Genomic DNA, 27,491 nt, shown 5'->3' with positions numbered 1-27,491 from the left:
TTCAGTGTTACCCCCCTCTCCTTCTCCTCCTTTGAAGTTCACTCCATCCGCCTCTTCTCTCCACCTTCGTGCTGCTGTCATCTATCCTCCCCCTGGCCCTTCCTCACAATTTCTTGATAACGTTGCCTCCTGACTTTCCCATTTCCTCAATTCTGATTTTCCCACTATTATCATTGGGTATTTTAACATCCCTACTGACTTTCCTTTTCCTACAGCTGCCTCTAAACTCCTAACTCTCTCTTCCTCCTATGGCCTCTCCCAATGGACAACTTCTGCCACCCACCGTGATTGGTCACTCCCTGGACCTAGGGGCTGATTCATTAAGGATCTTAACTTGAGAAACTTCTTATTTCAGTCTCCTGGACAAAACCATGTTACAATGCAAGGGATGCAAATTAGTATTCTGTTTTGCACATAAGTTAAATACTGCCTGTTTATTCATGTAGCACACAAATATCAACTTTACATTTCAGTGTACAAATAAGCTATCAAGTATTTGTGTGCTACATGAAAAAAACAGTCAGTATTTAACTTATGTGCAAAACAGAATACTAATTTGCACCCCTTGCATTGTAAAATGGTTTTGTCCAGGAGACTGAAATAAGACGTTTCTCAAGTTAAGATCATTAATGAATCAGGCCCAGTGTTCTTCCATCTCAGTGACATCTCCAACTCTGACCACAAGCTCATTTCCTTTGCCCTCTCTTTACCCCTTGCCTCCCCACTCCCACCCAAAGTCACTTGCACACAACGTCCCATATATATATATATATATATATATATATTTACAATGTAATTCCTAAAGTCAGATCAAGTTTTCAGAGGCATAATCATACTACATACATATAGCATTATAAACACTTTTGCAGCTTAATAAAATGACAGTATGGTCTATGTACCTAATAGCAGACTTAGACAACATGTTGCTCTTCTGATCACTTGGGACTTGTAGTTTCACAACATCTAGAGATCCACAAGCTGCTGAGCTCTGCTCAATAACCACAATGTGTAATGTATTAAAGGGCTGGGGTCCTACACATAGCAGGGGGTGCTTACACATGGCAGGGGGTCCCTACACATGGCAGGGGGTCCTTACACATGGCAGGGGGTCCTAGTCTATGTACACAGTGTAATCTATCCTACTAATACAGGTACCTAGGTGGGGTATAGGACCTGGCATGGGGCAGACAGGCCTGGTACTCACTGCTGAGAGGTAGTTGGCTCCAGGGACACACCAGGGGCCCTTATTGCCCTTCTTGCTCATGCAGAATCTCCACAGCCATTGACATCAGATGTTTCCGGGTCCCAGAGTCACGTGACCCACTGCACACCCAAAACACATCAGCAAGAGCCCCCTGGCGGCCGTCCGGTGTATCACCAGCCAAAAACTGGGATTTGTAGTCCCACAGCATCCCGTTCGCTCAGCTCTTTAAGGTCATTTGTTTCTCCTTAAGTAGGTATTGTTTAGAGTGGTCACACAGGACGCCGATCACTGTGATATACATATATATATATATATATATATATATATATATATAATCAACATGCGCGGTTAACAGGTCGCATTTGGCTGCCACACCTAAGATGGCGGCAGTGAGCGGACACGCCAGGGTCTCGCGGGATTTGGAGCCTTGATAAGAGGCTACTGCGCATGCTCCACCTTCTCTTTCTTGTCCGCTTCCCAGCTGGTGAAGGTGCAACTGTCATTTCGGTCGTCCCGAATCCGGGTTCATCCGACACCGTAACCGGCAGCGTGAAGTGGATCTCCCTTAGCCCGGCACAGACATGCCTCCTAAATTCGATCCCACCGAGATTAAAGTTGGTACGTGAGGCGGGGCTGGGGAATATGCGTGGCCGAGCGGAGCCCCCCTAACCCCCGGGCAGGCCGCAGTGCTGGAGGTGGCCGTGAGGCTCTCACGTGACTTACATCCGGGGTAATGAGAGCTCCCAGGTCGGTCCAGGGTCTCAGGCACGTGGTGGGGAGGTGAGAGGGGGCTTGTTACTGTATTTTGCTGATTAGATGGGCACTTGTACACCGTATATACAGTAGTACTGGGGCACGTGATATTATGTGCTACTGCCAGATCTGCAGCTTGATGTCCTCCCTGACACCACGGTGAGTTCACGGGGGATCTTTTGGATTTAGGCCACGTATTTGTTGGTTTTTCCAGGAAATTATATATTGTTACATTAACATGGTCTTTCTACCATTTGTTGTCACACTTGTATTAAGCTCTTTAGGTTGGATCTGCATTAATCTGGGGTTCATATCCTTTACATGGGGGGGAGGGACAGTATTTTTGGGTCATGCAATTGTGATTAACTAATTTGTATAGTTTGAGCCCACTATGGATACCTCTATGCTGGGATAACTTGCTGCATGGTATAATGTACAGTACTAGTCTAATACGTGGCAGAAACTGCTGGCTTTGTATACTGATGCAAACTGACCTAGTGCTGACAAAGCCAGTTTAAAGTACTTTCAGATGTGTGCTTTGTAACTGAACTCTAGCAAATGTAACTGCTTTCTTTATTTGGTATCCTAAGACATGCATGTGTGCAGTGCTTGAAGAAAGGGTTAATAGGGGCATTGATAGGTTTGGGTGACCTAGACCCCAGTATTGACATTACTTATTAACCAACAGTTGACAACTGGCCAGTGGTCTTTAGAAGACCATTACTTCCTCATTTAGGTCATTTTTTGCACTTCACCCATGATTCACTTAGCCACCCGCCACTATACCGGTCTCCACGTGTCTTGGTATAATCCAGTGGTGAGCTTATAGTAACCTCTTCTTAGGAAACAGGGCTCCTCCACGTGTGATCTGCCCTGTGCCGAAAGATTGAGAACACTGTTGCAGTATTAATGGGGTATATGCACCCGTTGTCTTTTCTCGATTAAGACTTTCTGTTTTCTTGTAGTATTCCTGAGATGTACAGGAGGTGAAATAGGAGCCACATCTGCTTTGGCCCCTAAAATCGGACCTCTGGGTTTGGTAAGTTAAATTTATCGATATGCCACAATGACAGAACTTGGCATCTTTAATATTAGGATTTTTTAATTGCAGTATCTTAATGCCACTCACAGGTGCTTTACCTGCTAATGGAATTACACACGATGGGTAAACCTCAATGCTTTTAAGTCTCAGTGTATATTGACTGCTTAAAGCACTGATAGGTTTTCTAAAATATGATTTTTGATTGGACAGTGTACAAAGCCCTCAATACTGTCAGGGTTTGAAAAATCAGTTGTGATATCCTGTTTTACTCGTAGCAATTCATTTCAATTTGGGGCATTTAGAATGCTGTACTTTAAACATAAAGGCAAAATTGCTTCTCTGGCATCAGTTTTGCGACCCGGGTTACTTTTGTCTATAGGGTCTAAATCTATAAATTGAGTCAGTTCATAAATAAGACTATAAAAGAAGTCAGTTCAGTGTTTCAAAAACAGAAATAAACTGGTATTGAGAGAGAACAATACTAGCTAACATGCAAATAGGCCTCATATAAGTCTTCAATTAAATCTGGTGTCTTGTTTCCAAAATAAGATACCTCTATTGTATTGGTCTATGAAACAGTCAAAATTGCAGTTGTCTGAAGTGTTTTGTTTTTTTTTAAATTGTTTTAGTCTCCCAAAAAAGTTGGTGATGACATTGCCAAGGCTACCGGTGACTGGAAGGGGCTGAGGATCACCGTCAAACTGACCATCCAGAACAGACAGGCTGCGGTAAGATCTTTGTTACTGGCTTATAGTCCTCCTCCCACATTTCCCTAATAATGACCACCCTCCTTCACTAGTGGTCACGGTGCTAGCATGCACCTGCATACACAGCAGCGCCATCAGACGTAGTGGGTCAGCGTGCCTGGGCGGCTATGGTCCTGGGCATCGTGGCTGTAATTGGACAAACTCTGGGTGGTCTCATTAAAGCTCAGTGGGTACCTTAGTGAGCTGCTGTATAGAACAGACTGGTCCTGCACTGTTTGACTTGCCAAATGTGTCCTAAATCTGCAAAAGTTGCGTATGTGTTCTACAGCACAAGCTAGATTCCCCCCTCCCCAAATACTATATATATTTTATCTTTAAAGTGAAATTGGTTATGAAATAAAGACTGATAAACGTCAGCTCTTCTGACACTGGAAAGTATATTCCTGCAGTTGTGACCCTTAACGCTTCCTGATTGGATTATAGACTTGACATCTCTGCATGCCTATCTGTCATGGGGGTAACAAGAATGTTTTAAGAATAACCATCTACAAGCCACCCGCCACTATACTGGTCTGCCAGTGGCCTAGTATAGTCCAGTGGTGAGCTGAGAGCAAACCCCATCTTAGGAAACGGACTCTTTCCTCACGTGATTGATTCTGTGCCGAAAGACTGGAAACAGTTACCGCGTTGGTGCCGTTAATGGTGGGTGTTGGAAACGTGTATATAGAATAAACTTTTATTTTTTTTCTTTATCACAGATTGAGGTAGTGCCGTCGGCCTCTGCTCTGATCATCAAGGCCCTGAAGGAGCCTCCCCGTGACAGGAAGAAGCAGAAGAACAGTAAGTTCTCCCATTTACCTGTTTGTCAAGCACATGAATGAGGTTTTTCTGATGAAGTCGGGGATCTTTCTAGTTTAACACAACTTGTGTATCAGTCTAAATGTTGATTGCAGATCTTTTTGGGCTTAACAGTGGTTCCCAAACTGTACCTAGGCTCCCTGGGGTGCCTTCGCCAGGGATAAGCAAGGTGGGGGGCTGCTTGGTAATTATTTTGGCTTACGGGTGCCTTGAAAAAATTATGGAGACCCTGAGGGGGTGTCTTGAACTGAGAGTTTGGGATCCACTGGCTTAACCAATGTTCATTATAGATTCACTAGTTAAACACCAGTTGTCTATAAACCTTGCTGTGTAGCGGGTATTTGTACAGCCACCCGCCACTATAGCAGTCTGACGTGACTGTGTATAATCCAGTGGTGCGCTAAGATTAACACTCCGTCTTAGGAAACAGGTTCACTCTGTCTGTGAGTGAGTCTGTGCCGATAGATTGGAGACAACTGTGCTTACATGAGACGCAGGTTGTATTGACATCTCTCCTTTTTAATTGAACAGTTAAACACAGTGGCAGTGTTACCATGGATGAAATCATCAGCATTGCCCGTCAGATGAGACACCGCTCCCTGGCCAGAGAGCTCTCCGGTGAGTACATTAACCTTTAGGCTTGAACTGAAATGTCATTTTTTGTTTTGCTCAGCTGGTCATTAGTTGCATGCATGGGGGGGGTTTTGCAGGACAGCCGTCGTACAGTCTAGAGGTGATTTGACTGGGTGTTAAACTGTATTTTTTGCCTTATTTAGGAACCATTAAGGAGATCCTGGGCACAGCTCACTCCGTCGGCTGCAATGTTGACGGCAGACATCCACATGATATCATCGAGGATATTAACAGTGGCGCAGTTGAATGCCCAGCGGTAAGTGTCGTCTCACCAGCTGCTTAGACCTTAGATTGCTCAGTGCCGTTACATCTATGTGACTTGTTTTGTTTGTTTTCTTTCCTCCACAGAGCTAATCCTGCTATGAAGAGGACTACAATATTCAATAAAAGTTAAATCTACATAATGTGTCCTGTATTAATGTAACATGCAAGGGGGGGGGGTTGTCAGACATTCAGTGGAGCTGAATGTATTTAATATGGGACATAACATGGTAATCTCTTAAAAATAAGATATTAGAAAATTGTAATGAAGGGTCTAAGGGGCAAAATTGTGACACTAGCTGCCCCAGTACTGGTTTGCTGTACAAGGTTTAGATATATGCTGCTTGTACTGGAAGTAGATCACTTCTGCGCTTCCAGAATGAGGATTACAATCCTCTGCGTTACCCATGTGTATTTTTTTTATATGTGCTACTAATTTCTTATAACTTCTAAATGAGAGCTCTGCCTCTCGTGTAGCAAACTGAGAACTTGGTTAAGAGGCTGTTGGCGGCCCTCTATTACAACACATTGGTTTAATCTGTTAAGACAGCTCATACAGAACTACACTTAGGGGCGTATTCAATTGTTGCCGTTAACGCGCTAAAACAGAAAAAACGAGCGCTCTAAAAATATTAGCGTTAATACAGTAATTACTCGCTAAATTTGAGCTGCGAGATGAAATTCAGCGAGTAAACTACCGTATTAACGCTAATATTTTTAGAGCGCTCGTTTTTTTGTTTTAGCGCGTTAAAAGCAACAATTGAATACCCCCTGTAAGGTCCTTGGATCATAGATCTTGTTCACTTCTCACAAAGTGGAGCCATAGCACACAGAAGGGAATACTTGTACTCAAAGCATTTCAATAACAAAGCAACGCAACCTCTAGAATAGGTTTAATCTATAATTAAGGTGCACTTGGTGTACAGCAGGAGGCTGATAACTTCTACAGTATAATCGGATCCTCACTTTTAATATAAGCTGGATGTGCGAATGTTTCAATGCCTGTCTACAGCAGTGTTGGCTAACCTGCGACACTCCAGGTGTTGTGAAACTACAAGTCTCAGCATACCCTTCCAGTAATAAGCTGCTATATATTGGCAGAGCATGCTGGGACTTGTAGTTTCACAACACCTGGAGTGTCGCAGGTTGGCCAACACTGGTCTACAGCGACCTGTCTTCTGGCTGGTCTCCATTCACCACCCCCAATGCCCTGTCTCCACCTGAATGGTTACTGCTCCCATCTCCTGGGACAGTTCTATAGCTGCCTTCATCAATACTGGGTGTACACTGAGGCATTAGATGATGCAGTAAGGCTTGTAGTTAAAACACCACTGAAGCACTTGTACGTTGTAATGTAATACTGGAACCAGCTATTGGTGTAAACACTCATGTCCATGTTTAACAGTTAAGTGCTGCAGTAAAAGCCAGTGGCTTTCAATGGCTGTGTGAAGGATGAGTCTGGCTCACGTCAGTCATTGTTTATGACCTTATCTATAATATAATTTAGGCCGACAGTCAGCGGTGCACAGACTGTGTGCTAAGTGATCCACCACATAAACCAGTCGCTTGTCTATGCAGAATCTCCACAGTAAAAATGAGGAAATGGAAGCTTTTTATTCTGTTTCAGTCCCCTGTGAGCCCCAACAGTGCAGGTTTTCCAGGTCACATGTTAAATAACTACTACCTATGGGTCTGTTGCAACGTCTGTCAGAAATTACAGCTGTGATCCAACAAGGAGATGTGGAAAACTTGCACTGTTGGCGCTCCAAGGACTGGGCTTGAAAGGTCAAGAACAATCTTGAGCCGAATCAGAGCATGGAAAAGAGAAAAATGTGAACATTTTAAGAAAAGGAATTAAAAACATTTCAAACTGGGATTGTTTAAGGAAAATCAACTGCTGGTGCTGAGCTTTGTGTAATAAGCGAACACCTTGTTACCCAGGGGCCAATATACCTCCAATTTTTCAGATGGCCAAAGTAAGATACTAAAGAGTTAGGTTTGTTTGTTTTTTCCTCTCCAACTAGTGCAGTGTTGGCTGACCTGTGACACTCCAGGTGTTGTGAAACTACAAGTCCCAGCATCCTTTGCTAATATATAGCAGCTTATTGCTGGAAGGGTATGCTGGGACTTGTAGTCTCACAACACCTGGAGTGTCACAGGTTAGCCAACACTGAACTAGTGTGTACAAAATGATGGTTAGGATATTGGTGCTAGGGGCAACTCCACTTCCTTATAGGTTTGATAAAGCTACCCCTTGGTGTGTGAAATGCTTCCCTTTTTTTTGTTGTGCTTTCAGATAAAACAAATATATATATAAAAAATAAAAAAAAGCCCCCTAACCATATTAAGCCCCAAAACACAATTGCTTAGTGGTAATTAATTCTAAAGTTATTTAAAGTATACTGGTAGCACAACAGTAAGTGCTAAATGGTTTTCCCTTCACTGATATCGCAATGCCTGGTATTATAGATACAATCTTTTAGAACTGATTGTGCAAGTGATTTCCATGGCCCAGTGCTTAAACGACTTTATTGTCATGGGTGTGGGAAACTTATTAAGCAATTATTTTGCAGTATATTAAGCTTATCAGATGTAGATGGTTCTGTGTTTTGTACAAATTGTTCAATGCAAACATCGTCAGAAGATGGTTTGATACAGAATTGATAGCATTGTGTGAGTGGGTATAATATGTTCTGATGTGGTGTCTGCTCTGCATAAAGTTGACTCCTGCAGTAATACTGTAGTCAGCAGTTTGTGCGCTGTAGCCTCGGGGAATGGCTCAGTGTGCTGGAAAGAATACACTTGCTACATCAGCATCATCGGACTCACTGATGCGTTCTATTGACCGACGCTGAATAGTTATAGTACCCAGCGCCCATCTCTGAGACATGTACATCACGGGGAAGTCTGACTACAACTTTGTCTGAAGTCCGTCCATGGGAATTAAAACTTGATAGACAAATGTGTATCTGTATCACAGAGAATGTTTGTCTATCCACAATAAGTATTGTAAAGTAAATGCCCTGACATTTGGTTCTCCCAGCTGACAAGCCCCTGATAATACCAGGCATACACTCTGTTCATATACAGAAATGCCCCTTGATGATTTTTGCCTATCAAAGTGATCAGATTGATGGCAATCAACGGAAAGATTCAGATTTGCATAGTTATTCTGATATCCTCTCCAACAGAACTAGGCAGAGTTCATTCCCTTAAGTTTTGTGTTGCTGATTGAAGCTTGCACTCTAACCAATGTATTATGGGTATCCCACAATCTCCTTTTATGCAGATGATCTTACTAACAGATCCAGACTGATCACTTCCACCCCTCTTTTAAAGAAATTGAATAATACTGCTTTGCAAATGGTATAAAATTAACATGCAAATAATTAAAACATCAGTTGTTTAAGGCCAATCCCTCATATTCTTAGATTAGAGTTGGGCTCATGCTGTATTTTTATCTCCTGGTTTGTTTAAGCTGATGCAGTTAGTATGATCACACTTCTTGGACGTCTATACCTTTCATCAAAACCCTCCCACTCTGTTGAAGGTCTTGGGTTTTAAAACTCCTGACGTTACCTCCCAATTTCTATGTGCAAAAAGCGTCCTTGATCTTGGATGTTGATTTTACGAAGGTTGGCAGGGGGAGAATATCTGGTCCTTATGAATGTTAAGCATTAATATATTGTGGTTTGCTCGATGCCTCTTATGAAACTGCTGAAACCCATCTGGGATTTGGGCATAAATCGAGACTGAATGTGTTGGGATAGATTCCGTCTCTTGGCTACTCTGAGCACTGCCGAAAGGCAGTGGTACATTATTTGGCAACGTCCCCAACTGGGACCAGGCCAATAGATGTCAGTTTAGCCCCTACTTCGATAACCCTGCTCTTCAACAACCCAGGCTGTAACCTGTCTGCTTTTGAACAGTGGTTTATAAGTGGTATAAAATATAGGAACAATATCTACTGTTGACATATTTTCCAGTCTTTTCTCAGATACAAGATAAGTTCAAGTCCCCCTATAAAAACTTTCCAGAAACTTACAATTGAGACATTGTCAGCACAATAAGGGGCAGGCTGACTTGTAGGCCCCCTGTCCACATTTGAGTCACTTTGCTTAAAGCAAGCTTTAACAAACAGTCTTACCCACCCTATACTGAGTGCAAGTTTGCAGGTCCTACCCCTAAAGATCTCCATGAGAGGGGTAAGGGAGGCAGATCTGGGAGAGACACTGAACGATGTAGACTGAAAATTTTTGGGAGCTGTGTTAAGGGGACAGATTACTGCTATGTACTGTGTAACACACTGAAGATTGCACAGTGACAGAACTGAAATATGTGTTTAAAATGTGCATTTGTGAATTAAAATCACTCCTAATGGGTATGAGACTGAGGCTAAATTATAGGCTGCAAATCTATGCTGTCCAGCCCTTATGTATTTGGTTCCCTACCGTTTATAAAAATCACGTTAAATTTTACCAGCTTCTCTGTAGCAGTAAGGATTAACTGTTTTGTATACAACAGAAACATTGTTGCAACAAAGTTCTGTTTGACCCAATGAGTTCAATCTACTATTTTTATTTTTTACAAACATTATTGATACATATCCGTATATCGGACTTATCTCCAGCTTGCAAGTAGATAGGTTAGAAACCACTTTAATTTATGATTGTTTTCCAACCAGCAGGCGGCAAAAGAGTTAATGATCATGTTTTGCAAATCATATTTACTGAGGGATACTATTATTCATCCTTTCTTTTATTTGGGGTGACTTGCCTTTTATATTTGGAGGGGAAAAAATTATCCAGGACACGATAGCGTATAGATCTACTTCTGGGCTCACCTTTAATAAACATGCCATAAATCACGTGTTCATCTTATCTATTTCCTTCACAATGCACCTTGTCTATTTACTTTTATTTTTTGTGAATAATATTTGTATAAACGCCTGATTATGTCACCTGGGCAGCCAGGTAAATTGTTACGGAATTTAGAAGTCATTGACAAGTTCTAATACGTGTAAAATATATATATATATATATATATATATATATATATATATATATATATATATTCACAATGTTATAAACTGGCATCCACTTATCTTAATTTGCTACACAACCTGCAATAAATGTCATTAACTTGCTCTGTCTTGGATGTGCATTCTTGACAAACACCTGGGAGGAACGAAAAAGGATGGGGCTATAACTGTACTTTTCACCCCCCAAAAATACAGAGACAAAAAAATATTTCATGCACAGTTACAATACATTCTTACCTAACATAAACATGTAACATACATGCAGTACAGGTTTTATGACTAAAGTATTAAACTTCTTAACATTTTATGGACCTCTTGGCTTATTTCAATATTTATTGACACCAAGATGTTACAATATTACAAAGGTATAGAGAAAAAGCAACAACCAATCACATCTGTTCAATACACGAGGACCATCTCAGAAACTGCGTACATGATAGGACGGATTGGGGGCAGAGCTGTTTAGATCATGGGTGTGGTCCGTTTTTGTCCCAAACTTTCATTTTTTTTTAAAACATTTTTTTGCCTGTAGGTATATAAGTATACATTAACAGCTTGTTTGCACTGCCGGTATATCTTCAGAATAAAATGCAGTTGCTATAATAAATGCTATTTTATAATGTCGCTCCAGGCAGAATCCGCTATAAATACACACTAAATAAAAACAAAAAAATTGTAACCATAGTTATATGGGATAAGACATAGCTACTGCAAAATATTCCCTTTACTATAAATTATAAGGATGTTATAAGACACCAAGGAGCATAAATGGCCTCAGACCAAATGCTTTTATTTCTGAGGTAACTTCTAACTTACAGTAGGGTTACATTATTTTTATTTAACACAAGTTTTCCTATAAAACACTAAAGAGAAGTCCCCATTTATAGATATATATATATATATATATATATATATATATATATATATATATATATATATACACAAGTTAACCCGTGCATGATAATCATGCATTCTAGTCAAATCAAGCTACTTAAGGTGTTAAAAAGGTTACTACTGCTTTCATTTTAACTTCTAATATCCTTACATTTCACAGTAGTTGGGTATTATTATTTGTTTTAATACAATAGTAGTTATTGACAAAACATTCTTGTTTTGTTTGTTTTTTTTTTACTTTATTTAACTAATTTATGTTTAGTAAACTTATTTATTTTTTTTGTTTAGCCGCTACATAACAATGTTTTTCCTCTTTCCTTCATGAATGGGACAATTTTCACATATTTGTAACTTCCCTCTTTCCTGGGGAATTATTTTTTTCCCTGTTAGTATACACAAAGTAAATTTATAATGGTGTATAGCTTCCTTTTCGGGGAGAAAGGTCTATATTTTATTGTCATGCTGTGACGTTACCGAACATGGTTTGGGGAGGACAAATGTTTTGGGTTGCTGGAACCATTTGGGGAATTTTGGGGTAACCTTTATTCTGTGTGACATCACCCTTGATCTAATAGTGGAAGGGGAAATCTGATCCGGACCACCCCTGCCCAAACCGAAGGGGGTGATGTTACCAGATTGCCAAGCAGCTACCTGGATCTACATGAGGGTGTGCTCAGGCAATTCCAAATTTTGAACACAGCCCTCACATTAAGCACTGTGTTCAAGCGATTGGGAGGGCAGAAATTAACTCATACTTTCCAACTCTCCCAGAATGTCAGGGAGACTCCCTGAACTAGGGGTGATCAACCTCACTCCCTGAAGAGTCTGGCATTCTCCCTGATGCTGAGCCAGTACAAGACGTGGTTGGCTTCACCATCTGTGGCATGATGACACAGTTCAGAAATTGTGTCCTATGTCCATGTATTGATGCCTATGGAGGTGGCCATTTTCATGGAGACCCAGATTTAATCAAAGACTGACAGGTAAGACAACATGACTTCAGTGATGGAGACAGAAATGTAAAAGACACTTCAGTCTCTAGAGATTCATTAGCTGCTTTTCTTTAACGGAATGTCCGGGAGACATCCTGGGAGAGCAGGGCAGCCTCCCGTTCTCGCCCCCCCCCCCAATAGATAAGGGGCGGGGTCGGGGGCAGATGGGACTTAATGATGCAAATATTGCATCTTAGCCCCTTAGGGGCCAAAATGATGTGATTTGTCAAGCCCTGCCCCCGCATGCCAATGAGGAAAAGTTGCCAAGTATGAATTAAATTGATTGCTTCTTGCTACTTCCTTGGATGGTCAGTGACAGCCTGACTTTATTAATGGTAAAAGCGAGCAGACGCCATTACCACTCGCTGCCTCACTAGGTTGTTTCATAGCATTAGTGGCACCATGATGTGTAGAAAGGGTAATTTGGAACTTGTTAGTTAAGTATTTGCTTTTTTTTTTTTTACATTTTTTTTAATTAAGAGAATGGTTCGCTGTCTGTCTGATACATTGAGGTGTGATATTAGAAGACTGATAGGAAGCTTGCCCATGAAGGTCTGATGCTAGGTCTTCTGTGATCAATGTAATAGTTGGCTGACAGCACATGGCTCCTGTCAGCTAATTGCATCTCCCAACTGTCCTGGAATGAGGGCAAAAGTCCTGATGTGCAGGAGAATTGCCTCAATTCTGGACTGTCCACATAATTCTGGACAGTTAGGGGAGGGGGCCATAGGAACCAGTAATTAGCTTTCATTGTCTAAACTGCACTAGATAAATGACAGGTAATCTGTATGCTATGGTATATCTGTGCCAGGGGCAGTGGTTATACACTGTATTACATGCCATGAAGAGCCTGCCCTGGCAGCAGCCTGGAATCTGCTCCCAGGCACCTGACACGTGCGCTGGCCCTTTAAATCCTAGCACCTGTCCGCCAGCTGTTACATCACTGGCCCAGCACAAAGCTTCCCGCGAAACTGACGTCACCCAGGCAGCCAACCCGCCTGCTCCCCCAGTAGCGTCAGAGAACGCGACTGGCCACGCCCACCGCGCCTTCCGATTGGCCGGCGTGTACCGGCTGCGCGAAGTAGCCCTGCGTCCGCCAGCGACTGCGATTGGCTGATCGGTTCCCCCCAGGCCTCGGATCCCGCCCACTCTGGGTGTACCCTGTGCGCGCGGCGGGGGGAGAGGCGGCGCGTGGCATCCTCAGCCTGGTCTCCCGCGTGCGGCGGCGGCAGCAGCAGCAGCGCGAGCTCGGGGCGCGTGGCTCCGCATATCTCCCGCGCTCGGCGCGAGCTGCCGGCACCGCTTGTGGCCCGCGGAGAGGAGGGGCCACGTGACGGGAGGCGGTGGAGAAGGCATCGGGGCTGAGGAGGTGGGACAAGCCGCTGAGTCTCGTTCCCTCACCCACCGACCATGACTGACTTCAAGCTGGGCATCGTGCGACTCGGCCGGGTGGCCGGAAAGGTGAGCACCGGGGACACTCATGTGACCGGACAGCCGTTATTTGTGATATCTGCACGGGAGTACGTATGTCCTCTATAGACACACCCACTGCTGGGCGGGGGCAGCAGAGCTCCGCCCTCTGTCCGGCATGGAGTGTTGGGGAATGCTATAGTCATCCCATTACCCTCCACCACCGCAAGGGGGCGCTCTGTAGTGATCCCCTATATCCCTGTACTATACACCACAGCAAGGGGGCGCTCTGTAGTGATCTCCTATATCCCTGTACTATACACCACAGCAAGGGGGCGCTCTGTAGTGTCAGGAGCAGTGATCCCCTATATCCCTGTACTATACACCACAGCAAGGGGGCGCTCTGTAGTGTGAGGAGCAGTGATCTCCTATATCCCTGTACTATACACCACAGCAAGGGGGCGCTCTGTAGTGATCTCCTATATCCCTGTACTATACACCACAGCAATGGGGCGCTCTGTAGTGTGAGGAGCAGTGATCTCCTATATCCCTGTACTATACACCACAGCAAGGGGGCGCTCTGTAGTGTAAGGAGCAGTGATCCCCTATATCCCTGTACTATACACCACAGCAAGGGGGCGCTCTGTAGTGTGAGGAGCAGTGATCTCCTATATCCCTGTACTATACACCACAGCAAGGGGGCGCTCTGTAGTGTAAGGAGCAGTGATCCCCTATATCCCTGTACTATACACCACAGCAAGGGGGCGCTCTAGTGTCAGGAGCAGTGATCCCCTATATCCCTGTACTATACACCACAGCAAGGGGGCGCTCTGCAGTGATCTCCTATATCCCTGTACTATACACCACAGCAAGGGGGCGCTCTGTAGTGTCAGGAGCAGTGATCCCCTATATCCCTGTACTATACACCACAGCAAGGGGGCGCTCTGTAGTGTCAGGAGCAGTGATCCCCTATATCCCTGTACTATACACCACAGCAAGGGGGCGCTCTGTAGTGTGAGGAGCAGTGATCCCTTATATCCCTGTACTATACACCACAGCAAGGGGGCGCTCTGTAGTGTCAGGAGCAGTGATCCCCTATATCCCTGTACTATACACCACAGCAAGGGGGCGCTCTGTATTGTGAGGAGCAGTGATCTCCTATATCCCTGTACTATACACCACAGCAAGGGGGCGCTCTGTAGTGTGAGGAGCAGTGATCTCCTATATCCCTGTACTATACACCACAGCAAGGGGGCGCTCTGTAGTGTCAGGAGCAGTGATCCCCTATATTCCTGTACTATACACCACAGCAAGGGGGCGCTCTGTAGTGTGAGGAGCAGTGATCTCCTATATCCCTGTACTATACACCACAGCAAGGGGGCGCTCTGTAGTGATCTCCTATATCCCTGTACTATACACCACAGCAATGGGGCGCTCTGTAGTGATCTCCTATATCCCTGTACTATACACCACAGCAAGGGGGCGCTCTGTAGTGTCAGGAGCAGTGATCTCCTATATCCCTGTACTATACACCACAGCAAGGGGGCGCTCTGTAGTGTCAGGAGCAGTGATCCCTTATATCCCTGTACTATACACCTCAGCAAGGGGGCACTCTGTAGTGTCAGGAGCAGTGATCCCCTATATCCCTGTACTATACACCACAGCAAGGGGGCGCTCTGTAGTGTGAGGAGCAGTGATCCCTTATATCCCTGTACTATACACCACAGCAAGGGGGCGCTCTGTAGTGTCAGGAGCAGTGATCCCCTATATCCCTGTACTATACACCACAGCAAGGGGGCGCTCTGTATTGTGAGGAGCAGTGATCTCCTATATCCCTGTACTATACACCACAGCAAGGGGGCGCTCTGTAGTGTGAGGAGCAGTGATCTCCTATATCCCTGTACTATACACCACAGCAAGGGGGCGCTCTGTAGTGTCAGGAGCAGTGATCCCCTATATTCCTGTACTATACACCACAGCAAGGGGGCGCTCTGTAGTGTGAGGAGCAGTGATCTCCTATATCCCTGTACTATACACCACAGCAAGGGGGCGCTCTGTAGTGTCAGGAGCAGTGATCTCCTATATCCCTGTACTATACACCACAGCAAGGGGGCGCTCTGTAGTGTCAGGAGCAGTGATCCCTTATATCCCTGTACTATACACCTCAGCAAGGGGGCACTCTGTAGTGTCAGGAGCAGTGATCCCCTATATCCTTGTACTATACACCACAGCAAGGGGGCGCTCTGTAGTGTCAGGAGCAGTGATCTCCTATATCCCTGTACTATACACCACAGCAAGGGGGCGCTCTGTAGTGTCAGGAGCAGTGATCCCCTATATCCCTGTACTATACACCACAGCAAGGGGGCGCTCTAGTGTCAGGAGCAGTGATCCCCTATATCCCTGTACTATACACCACAGCAAGGGGGCGCTCTGCAGTGATCTCCTATATCCCTGTACGATACACCACCGCAAGGGGGCGCTCTGTAGTGTCAGGAGCAGTGATCCCCTATATCCCTGTACTATACACCACAGCAAGGGGGCGCTCTAGTGTCAGGAGCAGTGATCCCCTATATCCCTGTACTATACACCACAGCAAGGGGGCGCTCTGCAGTGATCTCCTATATCCCTGTACTATACACCACCGCAAGGGGGCGCTCTGTAGTGTCAGGAGCAGTGATCCCCTATATCCCTGTACTATACACCACAGCAAGGGGGCGCTCTGTAGTGTCAGGAGCAGTGATCCCCTATATCCCTGTACTATACACCACAGCAAGGGGGCGCTCTGTAGTGTCAGGAGCAGTGATCCCCTATATCCCTGTACTATACACCACAGCAAGGGGGCGCTCTGTAGTGTCAGGAGCAGTGATCCCTTATATCCCTGTACAATACACCACAGCAAGGGGGCTCTCTGTAGTGTCAGGAGCAGTGATCCCCTCCATCCCTGTACTATTATTATCGTTTATTTGTTAGGCGCCACAAGGTATCCGCAGCGCCGTACATGGTACAAACAGTAGACTATACAGGGTAAAACAATACAGAACAATAAATACAAAGTACCAGAACTTCAGAAACTCCAGGCAGGCAAATACCGTAAAGACGGAGCGGAAGAACAGGTGTGGAGACATTAGGGGAGAGGGGCCCTGCTCATACGAGCTTACATCCTTAGGGAGGGTAAACAAAATCAGGCACAAGAGGGAGCCAGTGAAGCAAAGGGCAGAGAAAGGGGGCAGGGGAGAAACAGAAGAGGTGAGAGGTTAAGTGGATGGTTGGTAGGCCTTAAGGAACAGGTGAGTTTTAAGTGCCCGCTTGAAGGAACACAGATTGGGTGAGAGACGGATTGGAGCGAGGGAGGTCGTTCCAGTGAAGGGGGGCAGCTCGGGAGAAGTCTTGTATTCTAGAGTGGGAAGAGGTAATCAGAGTGGAGGAGAGGCGGCGATAATTGGCCGAGCGCAGGACACCACAGCAAGGGGGCGCCCTGTAGTTTCAGGAGCAGTGATCTCCTAGATCCCTGTACTATACACCACAGCAAGGGGGCGCTCTGTAGTTTCAGGAGCAGTGATCTCCTATATCCCTGTACTATACACCACAGCAAGGGGGCGCTCTGCCTGTAATGTCAGGATAACTTGAATATACAAACCCTAATTTCTCTTGATAAGGTCACCTGGGGACTTCTATTGAAAATTACATGGGACATGAATCCGAAAAGGGAAATATTGCGAGCAATTATATTTAATAACATGTATTATCGTTTGAAAGGGTTGTCCACCTTTGGCCCCAAGTGGTACATGTGGGCGGACGACAAGAGTTTCCTAAATAGCAGGTGGAAATCCACTTTAATTGTTTATTTTGTCATTACTTTGCGTAGCATCACATTTACCATATTAATGTTAATACATCTTTTCCGTTGGTTTAATGATCTGGGGTCACGTAGGGGGAATATACTCTGCCACTTAGAATTATGAGCTAGTTGAACTTGTCTGACTTGTGCTAGTGTACATCTCTAATGTGTAATTACCTTTTTTACGTCATTTCATGTCAGCCTCCAGTAGCTCCCAAACGCTGCCTCCTCCATCCAAATCATTATTCCAGGCTGGAGCTTCCTGGGCAGTTCAGTCTGATTAGTTACTGAGTGTAAATGTCATGTGTGTGTTGAAAGGATAACCCAGCAGGGTATTTCTGCTTTGTACTGTCTGGTAAGCAGAAGGGTAGAGGGGATCACTGGTGAATTTAGCCCCATGACCTTTATCTAATAATGCCATGTTTAATTCTGCATTGCTTTCTCATGCAGAGAATTGTCAGCCGCCTCCAGGGTCTAATTAGCATCTTTATCGGGTGGTGCTAGATTTGTGATTGTGCAAGGTCCATCGAATGCTTCTACGTGAGGGTGTGTCTTTATACCCCGCGTTACTGTGATCTTGGCTGTTTACAGAGTTCACACACGCATACATTTTGTTTAACTTTTTTTTTTTTTTTTTTTTTTAGGGACTTGAGTTCCAAGTCCATTATATGTTTCATTAATTTTTAAACCACAATTCTTTATGCTGCTCTTGTGTATCTAAAGTGATGTAAGCCTGTCACAGATTGATTAGTGCTTGCCCATGGTTGAGTTGTTTATGGTTGAAAATGTCAGAGGGTCATTCTCACACCCCTTTCTTTGGCTTAATCTAAATTCTTACCAGCGTATGTACTTCTGCCTCTGTGTTATTTGTGTGTTAGGTGCCCAGTGTTCTCACCAGGACCTATATCCCGGGTGTTGCACCCCCTAGTGTTTTTACTTTCCACCCAGCTTTTGAAGCCCAACAGTCTTATTATAATAGAAACTGTGTGTTAGACCACTGACCACCCCTGGCATTATTGCAAAGTATTACAACTGCCCCCATCCGGCGGCTTCTTAATGCCACCCCACTGGCACATCTGGGTGCCTCTATTGGACAAGAATTGGAACAGTATTTGTCATAGATTTAGTAGTCTTGTATACAGATGTATTTAACACCGTGTATTTTGCTTCTTCTTTTCAGATAAAGTATACACTAATAGATGAACAGGACATCCCGCTTGTAGACAACTATTCATTTGAAGTAAGTATGTTTCACTTTGCTGACGTTTTGACTACTACCTACTAATATAAATGCAGCAATTGGTGATGCTGACAGGGAGCAGAAAAGCTGTAAAGGTTTAAGAACAAAAATGTATAGCTGTCACCCCTCTTTCTTAGAGAACCCCCCTGTTGTCTGGTCATATTCCTAGGATCTGGCCTTGCATGTACTAAACCCATGTCACGAAGACTGGACTTGACTGGCTTTGCTACAAGACTTTCTGTACAGTGCATTCTAATTGGATTTGTAAAGTAGTTTAGTCTAACGGAGGTTTTTTTTTTTTCTTTGCTGGATTTGTGAAGTCGTCTTTTGGGGAATTCAAGGTGAAACAAGTGATCAGCTGTTTGTACAAAAAAACTCTGGGGTTAAATGATCATCCCATTTTCACGTGTATATACAATGCATCAGGATCAATCATCATAATTTATTTATATAGCGCCACTAATTCTGCAGCGCTGTACAGAGAACTCGCTCACATCCGTCCCTGTCCCATTAGAGCTTACAGTCTAAATTTCCTAACACACACAACAGACAAACACAGACTAGGGTCAGTTTTGCAAGGAGCCAATTAACCTACTAGTATGATTTTGGGAGGAAACCCATGCAAACACGGGGAGAACATACAAACTCCACACAGATAAGGCCATGGTCGGGAATTGAACTTGTGACCCCTGTGTTGAGAGGCAGAGGTGCTACCCACTGAGCCAACGTGCTGCTCCAAATATAATATAAATATAAATACATTCTTGATTATTGAACTCTATCTAAGCAAATATTATACAGATTAAAAGAAAAGTGTCCCTCAGTAACCTATTAGAATAAATATGCATTAATGTTTCCATTAAGTCACTGTCCAACAATCTGCAAGCTCTGCGGATTGCATAAAGGGGCACACTTATCGTGTCGCTTTAATATTTTTACCTGCACTTTATTGTGGTGTTGGGATTTTTTATTTTTGAGTCATGTCTACTTTTATTTCTTTGCATCCAATTAAGTCGTACACAAGTTTGGAGTGGGATTTTGTTCTTTTCTAATATCCATTTATATGATCTAGTCACTTAAAGGGCGAACCGTACCTATTCTTTCCGATTCCATGTGTTAGCTGAATCCCACTGTCCGGCACTGTGAGGCTTCCTCATCCCCCAAGTGCGCAGCCAGCCAGGGGGACGAGGAAGCCTATCCGTGCCTCTCCCACAGACCTAATTAACAATTGTCTACGGAACTTTGTGGGAAAGGCATGGAAAGACCCCTTCTCCTTGTCCTGGCAGAACAAAGCATGATTGGCTCGTTGCGGTGCTTAGTGTGGGGTCATGTAGGGAGTAGGTAATATGGGTGGAACTTTGTAAACTGATCAGAGCCTTTCCTGTAGGTGCCTCTATCCTGTCTGTCCTAATCCTAGAAGGAGGATATGTCACTACTACTACAGTTCAATGCTCGTGCAGCTGTCTGTAACCATGTAGTAATTACATTTTGTTCCCACTATCCCCTTTTCATATTTACATTTATTTTTTTAAACTTTAATTTAAGTGTGCCCCTTATCTAATAGCACTGGGAATATGGGATGCTTTTTGCAGCTGATGATTGAATTCCCCCTCTGCTTTAGCGAATTCCTTCAGACCCCTATAGCCAAGAGATGGTTTTCAGTGGGCTCCAGGGTTCTTCCTGTCCGCCCCGCATCACAGGAAACGGCTGTATCACATGAGCTTTCTGCTAAGCAGGGATTGCTGTTAAGCTTAAAGACCGGGATCCCTGTTAGCAGGGTTCACCCAATAATGAAAACCGTTCTACCACTTATAATCTGCTTAAGGCATTGGGGTGACCCAGCGGTCACTTGAGTTCATCAGGCATTGTCTCTGATAGTGCATCTGAGGGTGGTAGCGCACGAATTGCTTTGTGCTGACACAATGAGATGAGAACGCTCATCCCTTGTGATAATGGAGTGATTAAGCTCTGTAGCTGCTGAATGAGGGAAGGAGTTAAAGAAAATTAAATTTAATAGAAATTAGCTGGTGGCCCCCATAGTGACATTGTTATTGGGTTAATACCCCCTCCACTAATACAGTGGATGGAGACTAACCTGAGTATTTACTTTATTTTATTTTAATTTTTTTTAAAGAATGTTTTTGTTCCCCTTCAAGGCACAAAATACATAAAAACTGATCTGTGACGCGGCAGCGGTCGAGTCCTGAATTCTCTCCTGTGACACCCACCCCATCGACTACTAACATTCTCCCACCGGCAATACCCATGCCAAACACTCAAATCCATCATACTACTCTCAAATCCAGCGTACTACTTACACTGGATAACTAGTAACCAAGACCACGACGTCTGCTTCAAACCACCAGTTCAATTTTTCCTTTGTGCGTAATTCTCGTTTTGGATGTTTTGCCGAATGCACATGTATGTAAAACCATACATATGTGGCATCTATGCGCTCGTCACCATCTGTATTTTTATATTTTCTGGGCTTTCTGCCCCCCTTCCCCCATATTACTTTATTTATGGTGTGTGGTTTTACAAGGTGGGACTGTAATTTTTCATCTTTTTCTCCGTGGCCCTTTTTGTTGCATGGAAGCAATGTTATGTTAGTATTGTGCTGGTGAAATGCATTGTGGGAGCAGAATGTACAGATACTAATGAGGTCAGGGAGCAGACTTGTAAAATGCGCACTAGATTTGTTTATTTTGCCATTAGTGCACAAAAAACTATGTATTTTTTTTATGTAACTTTAGTAGAAAATGTACCGTCTTGTGGGGGGATAACTTGTTGTGTAAGAAGAAACATGGGCAAAGGAATGAGACCAAAATAATTAAATCTTGAAAAATCGGATTTCCGTAGCCAAGTGTGGTTTTGTGTTTTTGTTTCTTTGATTGTGTTTTTTTTTTTTTCTTGAATAAATATTACGGAGAGTAAGGCAAAGGAAGGAGTGAATTTGATCCTGGACAAACCATGTTACAATGTACAGGGTGCAGATTTTATTATTATTTTGCACATAAGGCAAATACTGGCTGCTTTTTTCATGTAGCATACAAGTACTAGATAACTTTTTTTTTTTACACTGAAATGTATAGTTTATCTAAGACATGCCCTACCCAAGCTATGAATCTGCCCCCCCCCCCCCCCCCATTTACCCCCTCTTCCAATGCAGCATGGTCTTGCAAAGACTCAGTTACTCTTGTTTTTGCTTTACTTGCCTTGATGTCCCAGGCCCTAGGTTCTTACATTGAGAAAGTCCTACATTGTCCAGCGATTATATTGCCTGATTGAGTTTGTGATAACGCATTTTTGTTTGTTCCTCATAAATGCCCTGTGCGTGGAAGGTACACCGGTATAATTTATCATGCATGAGCCTTCCAACGCTCAGTCACTGACTCCTATACATTGTTATTTCTCAGGCTCGCATGGAGGTGGATGCTGATGGCAATGGTGCAAAGATCTTTGCATATGCATTTGACAAGTACAAAGGAAGGGGGTCTGGACGACTGCTTCATGAATTGTTGTGGTAAGTGTTCAGTCCATCAGTTGTGTGATTATAGACCTGTTGTTTACACTGCATGAAGCATTCCCTTGTTGTATGCAACAATCCCCAATCAGAAAGTACAACATGCCGACTATTTCCCAGCAGCCACATCATAAGGAAACTGTTCCTTATAGAAGAGTTGCAATATCAAATCGCTCTGACAGTTTACGTTTTAACACGATACTCCCTCTTTTCTAGGCAGCGGCACAAAGGCGGGATTGCATCTGGATTCCAGGTGTTACATTTAAACGGCATTACGGTTGATAACCGACTGGATAATCTACAAGTGGTTCCTTGGGGCTGGAGACCCGAGATAGTAGAAGAGGTGTCTAGCAAGCAAAGGTAAATATCAGTGTAATCTACACTTCTCAGAAGTACAGGCTGATATCTATATTTATAGCCTAATACCAAAGCTATGTCCCTAATCATAGAATATAGCAATAGACGTTACTCATTGTCCATCTTCAAATAATTACCTGTGTTTGCTTCTGCACAACTTATGTTTGATGTTAAAAAGTAACCATTGAGTAGCTTCAGTTTTCACTAAAAATATTCTAATAAGTGATTGCCTGGCTATGTTTTTTTTAGATAGCCCTTTGTAACATACCCCTATGTATGTAAGTAGGTATTATAGAGGGACCATAACTGATTAAGGCACAATGCCCTGCCTCTGGGACTTCTACTTTTTTGGGGTATTGCTCCCTGGCTTGCTGGGCTCCCTGGCTTGCTGGGCTCCCTGGCTTGCTGGGCTCCCTGGCTTAGTCTTCGTTTTTAAAATTCTCTTGGCTGGGGTCACTGGGAATGAGTGTCTGGAGAAGGGTGGGGATCCTGGCGATGGGTGGGACTGAGGATGCCAATTTTATTAATCTAAATATTGTTGGTACATGAGGCAGCACTGAAATGGTAGTCTCCTGCACATTTTCTGAATTCTCCAGGGACCGTGCTATTTTCATGTGACCAAACCCGTGTACGTGGTGATCATTCACGACCTAATATCAGACATATGGGGAACCCGTATAATGATTTACCATGGCGATAGCAGAATATCCTTCTGTGGACTGGGTGAGGACATGTCTGTACAGACCGGTTCCTAAAATTCTCATCTGTTTTGTCTTTTAGGGAACAATCCCTATATTGGCTGGCTATACAGCAACTTCCCACTGATCCTATAGAAGACTTGTTTCCTTTGCTGAACGTCACCCGCTGTTACAATGCGAATGGAGAAGTTGTTCGAGAAGAAGAGAATTCCTGTACTTACTACGAATGTCATTACCCTCCCTGCACAATGATAGAGAAACAGGTATGCGGAGGAACCCCTGAGATGTCGCGTGGTGGTTTTATATTTACTGGGCATTGTAGTACATAAAGTAAGCCAGAGTTTTTCTGAATGAGAGTGAAGTATTCTGGGGTGTGCAGGTGCTGAAAAGCAAATTGACACAAGGGGGCCTGGGGAACTCCAAGTAAAACTTAAATTCTTAGTTTAGCCAAACAAACAACACACTACAAATACTGTCTTATGGGTTTGTCTGAAGTTTTCACATTTCCACAATATGTTTGTTTGTTCGTTCATGGTTTTTGTGCAGAAATACTCCAATCATATATATGGAATTATAGATGGCTTTAGAACTGGGTAAGAGATTGAGACTGAGCAGCCTGGGGGTCTGTGGTGAATGCGACACTTGATTGGACAGTAAGTGCAGCCAATCAGTTAGATGCTGCATCTGCTTTGCATCCCTATGCTAGCAGACTGAATCCCTAGCTATAGTCTACTACCACTGACTTCTCTCCTCTGTCTGCTGTTACTATGGGGCACAGATGGTTCCTTAGCAGGTAACAGTGGGGGGCCTCAAAGTGCTACATATGGAGTACATTTCCTGAAAGAGGGGGGCTTGTCTGAAAGCAGACATCCGTTTTAAGTAGGTGTCGTGTTACATGGATCATGGTCTTAAGTTTTAGAATCTTGAAGTTGTTGTTCAGCGCAGCTCATGAATCTTTGCTTTTGTTTTCCAGTTACGTGAATTTAATATATGTGGCCGATGCCAACTAGCAAGATACTGTGGTACCCAGTGCCAACAGAAAGACTGGCCCGCTCACAAAAAACACTGTTGCGAGAAGATACGTATTTCGCAGTGCGAGCCGGACCCAGAGCGATGACTTCAACCCTGGAGCTCTTCTGTACGCTCCGTTTTTTTTGTAAGGAGACCGGGATGTGTTTTGCACACTTACAAGTGACTGGTCATTGATGCCAGAGGCACTGAAGATAATCCTGTGACGCTTGAGTGGAAATAGGGCTATGCTGGACTATGCCGCATCGAGCTGGGACTATCCATTCCAGTATTAGAGTTTGTCATACAGACTACTGTGAAAGCTCCGGCTGGGGGCTTGGAATATTTATGTTGTATGTAAAAAGTTAATGTACAGGGTTTTTGTTTTTTTTTTTGTTTGTTTTTATGTTTTGAGGTTACAACTGATTGATCCAGTTTTCAAACATGAACCTCTGACAGGCTTGTGTTTGCCCTCCATGTGCAGATTCTGTTTGCTCTCCCATTTCACTGTGGAACAAAGCAGAATACATCAGGATGCATACACTGGTCAGTTGGGATCTGAAAATATTATGCATGGAAATCTAAAAATAAAATTAAAAAATAGCAGGTGGGTTTTTTTTTGCAATTTATGTCAAATTGTGTGGGGCATTGCCGATTGGTGGTTGTCATCTGACTGGTTAAGAAGTCCGAGGGGAAGATCTCCTGTTGAAAGCCGTCTGCAAGTCCCAGGTGCAGAATAAAATCACAGTTCCGTTTCTTACTGTACTGTGCAAAATCTCTAGTGAGCTGCTTAATGGTGGGTCTGACATCAGTAAATCACTACAAGTGTTTTGTAAGCCCTCAAGTTGATGGATACATGTAGAATGTGTGGGTTGTAGTCTTTTTATTTTTTTTGTAGACACAAGAATTGCCCTATTGAAAGACAGAATTCTAACATGAACATACAAATATTGTGTATTCCGCTCAGGGCCGGAAACCGCATTCTCAACACAAATGCCCTATATCCTGCTAAATAAAAGTTTCTGATACTTTTTATATAAATCATTAGATTGTAACCTTTTATTTCAGGCTGGACGTGCTACTGAGATATAATAGATAATATTCCCGGAGATGGAATGTGCTCTGTACAGGATTCCGTCACTACGTAAACTGAAATGTATAATGAAACATGGTTTAATTTATATTCTAAAGGAGGTGGGTTAAGGAATAGACTAATCAAAAAGGGTGTGTGTGTAGTCCAAAGGATGTGGACACCTACTGAACATAGCATCCGTATGTGCTTGTTAAACATGTCATTCCAAAACCATGGTCATTAATATGGAGTTGATCTATGGTCTTTGCTGCTATAACATCCAGTAGATTTTGGAACATGTTTGCGGGGGTTGTCATCCATTCACCCACAAGCATTAGTGAGGTTGGGCACTGATCTTGGGTGATATGACCTGGCATGCAGCTGGCATTCCAACTCATCCCAAAGGTGATCGTTGAGGTCAGGGCTCTGTGCAGGACACTCAAGTGCTTTCACACCAAACATGGGGAAACCATTTTTTTTTTTTATGGCCCTCACTTTGTGTAAGGGACACTATCATGCTGAACAGGAAAGGTCCTTCACCAAACTTGCCACAAATTTGGACGTACTCAATGCTATAGCATAGAATGACGTTCTAGAGCAGTGGTTCCCAAGCAGTGGTTCTCCACTAGACTTTATAGTTAGCAGTACACATTCTGGTAGGAAGCGGTCTGGTGTCTGCCAAGCCCAGATCGTCCGGAAAAGCGTGATTCGTCACTTAAGAGCACGTGTTTCCACAGCTCCAACGGTGTTGTGCTTTACACCCCTTCAGTCAGTGTTTGGCAATGCATCTGGTGATCTTTGCAATAACCGCTTATAGCTCACTGGGGCAGCTCTAGCAGAGCAGAAATGTGACCACCTGACTTATTGGACAAGTGGCGTCCTATGACCATACCACAGTGATGGTCTCTGCTCTTCAGTATGACCCATTCTAATGCGAATGTTTGACTATGGAGATTACATGGATGCTTGATTTTATGCACCTGTTGGGAGCAGGTACGTCTGAAACTGCCAAACGCACTAATTAGGAGGGGTGTCCACATACTTTTGGTCATGTAGTGGGCACTATATCTATTGTAGTACTGTATTGTATTTAAGGATTCCTATACCTCAGGAATAAGCACGGACACCAAGCACATAGTGAGAGAACCTATGTGTGCAGGAAGACCATGCCATGATGGGAATGAGCCAGGGGAATTGTCTGCTGATTCAGCGCCAGCTCTGCCACAGACAGGCTCGAACTAGGTTTACTCTTTATTTTAAGAACTACCCTACACTTGCTCTGCTCCACCTACCGCCATAGATGGCCTTAGAAGAATGACTCTTATCAAGGATGAAATGACAAATTAAGTGGGTTGCTGTGGTTGACTCCAGCATTGTTGGGTTACAATACTACGGCAATCAAGTAGTAGCTGAAATCACTGCCTGCAGTAACCTGTGTGAAATGTGAGCCGGAACTGTAACCCTACTTGTGTTGCATCTCCTCCAGAGTCTAGTTCAGGCCTGTCCAACATGCGGCCCTCCAGATGTTGTGAAACTACAAGCCCCAGCATGCTTTGCCAGTAGACAACCTGTTGATAGCTGGAAGGGCATGCTGGGACTTGTTGTGAAACTACATCTGGAGGGCTGCAGATTGGACAGGCCTGGTCTAGTTCCTTCTTTAATAACCGTTACTTATGGTCAGTGAACACATCTATTACACGTCAGTTGTCTGTAGATTGTCCTTGACTTGTCTCCTACCACCGTGGCCCAGAGGGGAGCAAGAAAACCCCTGAGATGTGTTTATAAAGCAAGGGACAAAATAGCGCTTAACATTAACGTTGACTATCCTGATTATCTCCCCAATTTCACTTCTGTGTGATGGTCTATATTGATGCAAAAGATTAGGTATCTCTGATAGGAGCAAGAGCTACATTACTTTGCCATACAGAACCAGGTGAGGTCCGCACCATCATCTCCATGT

At 43.7% G+C, this 27,491-nt stretch overlaps 3 protein-coding genes and 3 non-coding genes across 8 annotated transcripts in view; 5 read left to right on the top strand and 1 right to left on the bottom strand.

Moving 5' to 3' along the window:
* LRSAM1 (leucine rich repeat and sterile alpha motif containing 1) overlaps positions 1–1,510 on the bottom strand; it is a 39,568-nt gene extending 38,058 nt beyond the window's left edge. The window contains exon 1 of one of the 3 annotated variants that reach the window (XM_075185432.1): positions 1,390–1,510. The gene's annotated coding sequence lies outside the window, so the exon portion shown is untranslated. The other 2 variants (XM_075185431.1, XM_075185430.1) reach the window with 2 other exon arrangements.
* Positions 1,511–1,657: 147 nt separating this feature from the next.
* Positions 1,658–5,601, top strand: RPL12 (ribosomal protein L12). The gene is made up of 7 exons (XM_075185427.1): positions 1,658–1,822; positions 2,923–2,996; positions 3,629–3,727; positions 4,465–4,546; positions 5,096–5,182; positions 5,341–5,453; positions 5,546–5,601. The coding sequence occupies exons 1-7, from the start codon at positions 1,786–1,788 to the stop codon at positions 5,549–5,551; spliced, it is 498 nt and encodes a 165-aa protein (XP_075041528.1). The 5' UTR covers positions 1,658–1,785; the 3' UTR covers positions 5,552–5,601.
* LOC142102649 (small nucleolar RNA SNORA65) lies at positions 2,731–2,855 on the top strand. The gene has a single exon (XR_012679304.1). It is a non-coding gene; the product is annotated as a small nucleolar RNA SNORA65 (small nucleolar RNA).
* On the top strand, positions 4,262–4,387 carry LOC142102650 (small nucleolar RNA SNORA65). Its single transcript, XR_012679305.1, has one exon. It is a non-coding gene; the product is annotated as a small nucleolar RNA SNORA65 (small nucleolar RNA).
* Positions 4,917–5,042, top strand: LOC142102651 (small nucleolar RNA SNORA65). Its single transcript, XR_012679306.1, has one exon. It is a non-coding gene; the product is annotated as a small nucleolar RNA SNORA65 (small nucleolar RNA).
* A 7,911-nt stretch (positions 5,602–13,512) lies between the features above and the next one.
* Positions 13,513–25,506, top strand: ZMYND19 (zinc finger MYND-type containing 19). The gene is made up of 6 exons (XM_075185426.1): positions 13,513–13,846; positions 18,814–18,873; positions 22,290–22,396; positions 22,613–22,756; positions 23,534–23,714; positions 24,425–25,506. Exons 1-6 carry the CDS (start codon positions 13,796–13,798, stop codon positions 24,566–24,568), a joined length of 687 nt encoding a protein of 228 aa, XP_075041527.1. The 5' UTR covers positions 13,513–13,795; the 3' UTR covers positions 24,569–25,506.
* The last annotated feature ends 1,985 nt before the right edge of the window (positions 25,507–27,491 follow it).

This window comes from Mixophyes fleayi, chromosome 9 (assembly GCF_038048845.1).
Source record: "Mixophyes fleayi isolate aMixFle1 chromosome 9, aMixFle1.hap1, whole genome shotgun sequence".
Lineage (NCBI taxonomy): Eukaryota > Metazoa > Chordata > Amphibia > Anura > Limnodynastidae > Mixophyes > Mixophyes fleayi.
This window is presented reverse-complemented; position numbering and strand designations above follow the sequence as displayed.

What these genes read in the sequence shown, in the direction of transcription:
- RPL12 (XM_075185427.1), top strand. Translation starts at nt 1,786, where the DNA reads ATGCCTCCTAAATTCGATCCCACCGAGATTAAAGTTG. An exon ending in TCCAGAACAGACAGGCTGCG is followed by an intron (nt 3,728 to 4,464) that starts GTAAGATCTTTG and finishes TCTTTATCACAG; the next exon opens with ATTGAGGTAGTGCCGTCGGC. An exon ending in CCTGGCCAGAGAGCTCTCCG is followed by an intron (nt 5,183 to 5,340) that starts GTGAGTACATTA and finishes TGCCTTATTTAG; the next exon opens with GAACCATTAAGGAGATCCTG.
- ZMYND19 (XM_075185426.1), top strand. Translation starts at nt 13,796, where the DNA reads ATGACTGACTTCAAGCTGGGCATCGTGCGACTCGGCCGGGTGGCCGGA. An exon ending in TAGACAACTATTCATTTGAA is followed by an intron (nt 18,874 to 22,289) that starts GTAAGTATGTTT and finishes GTTATTTCTCAG; the next exon opens with GCTCGCATGGAGGTGGATGC. An exon ending in GAGGTGTCTAGCAAGCAAAG is followed by an intron (nt 22,757 to 23,533) that starts GTAAATATCAGT and finishes TTTGTCTTTTAG; the next exon opens with GGAACAATCCCTATATTGGC.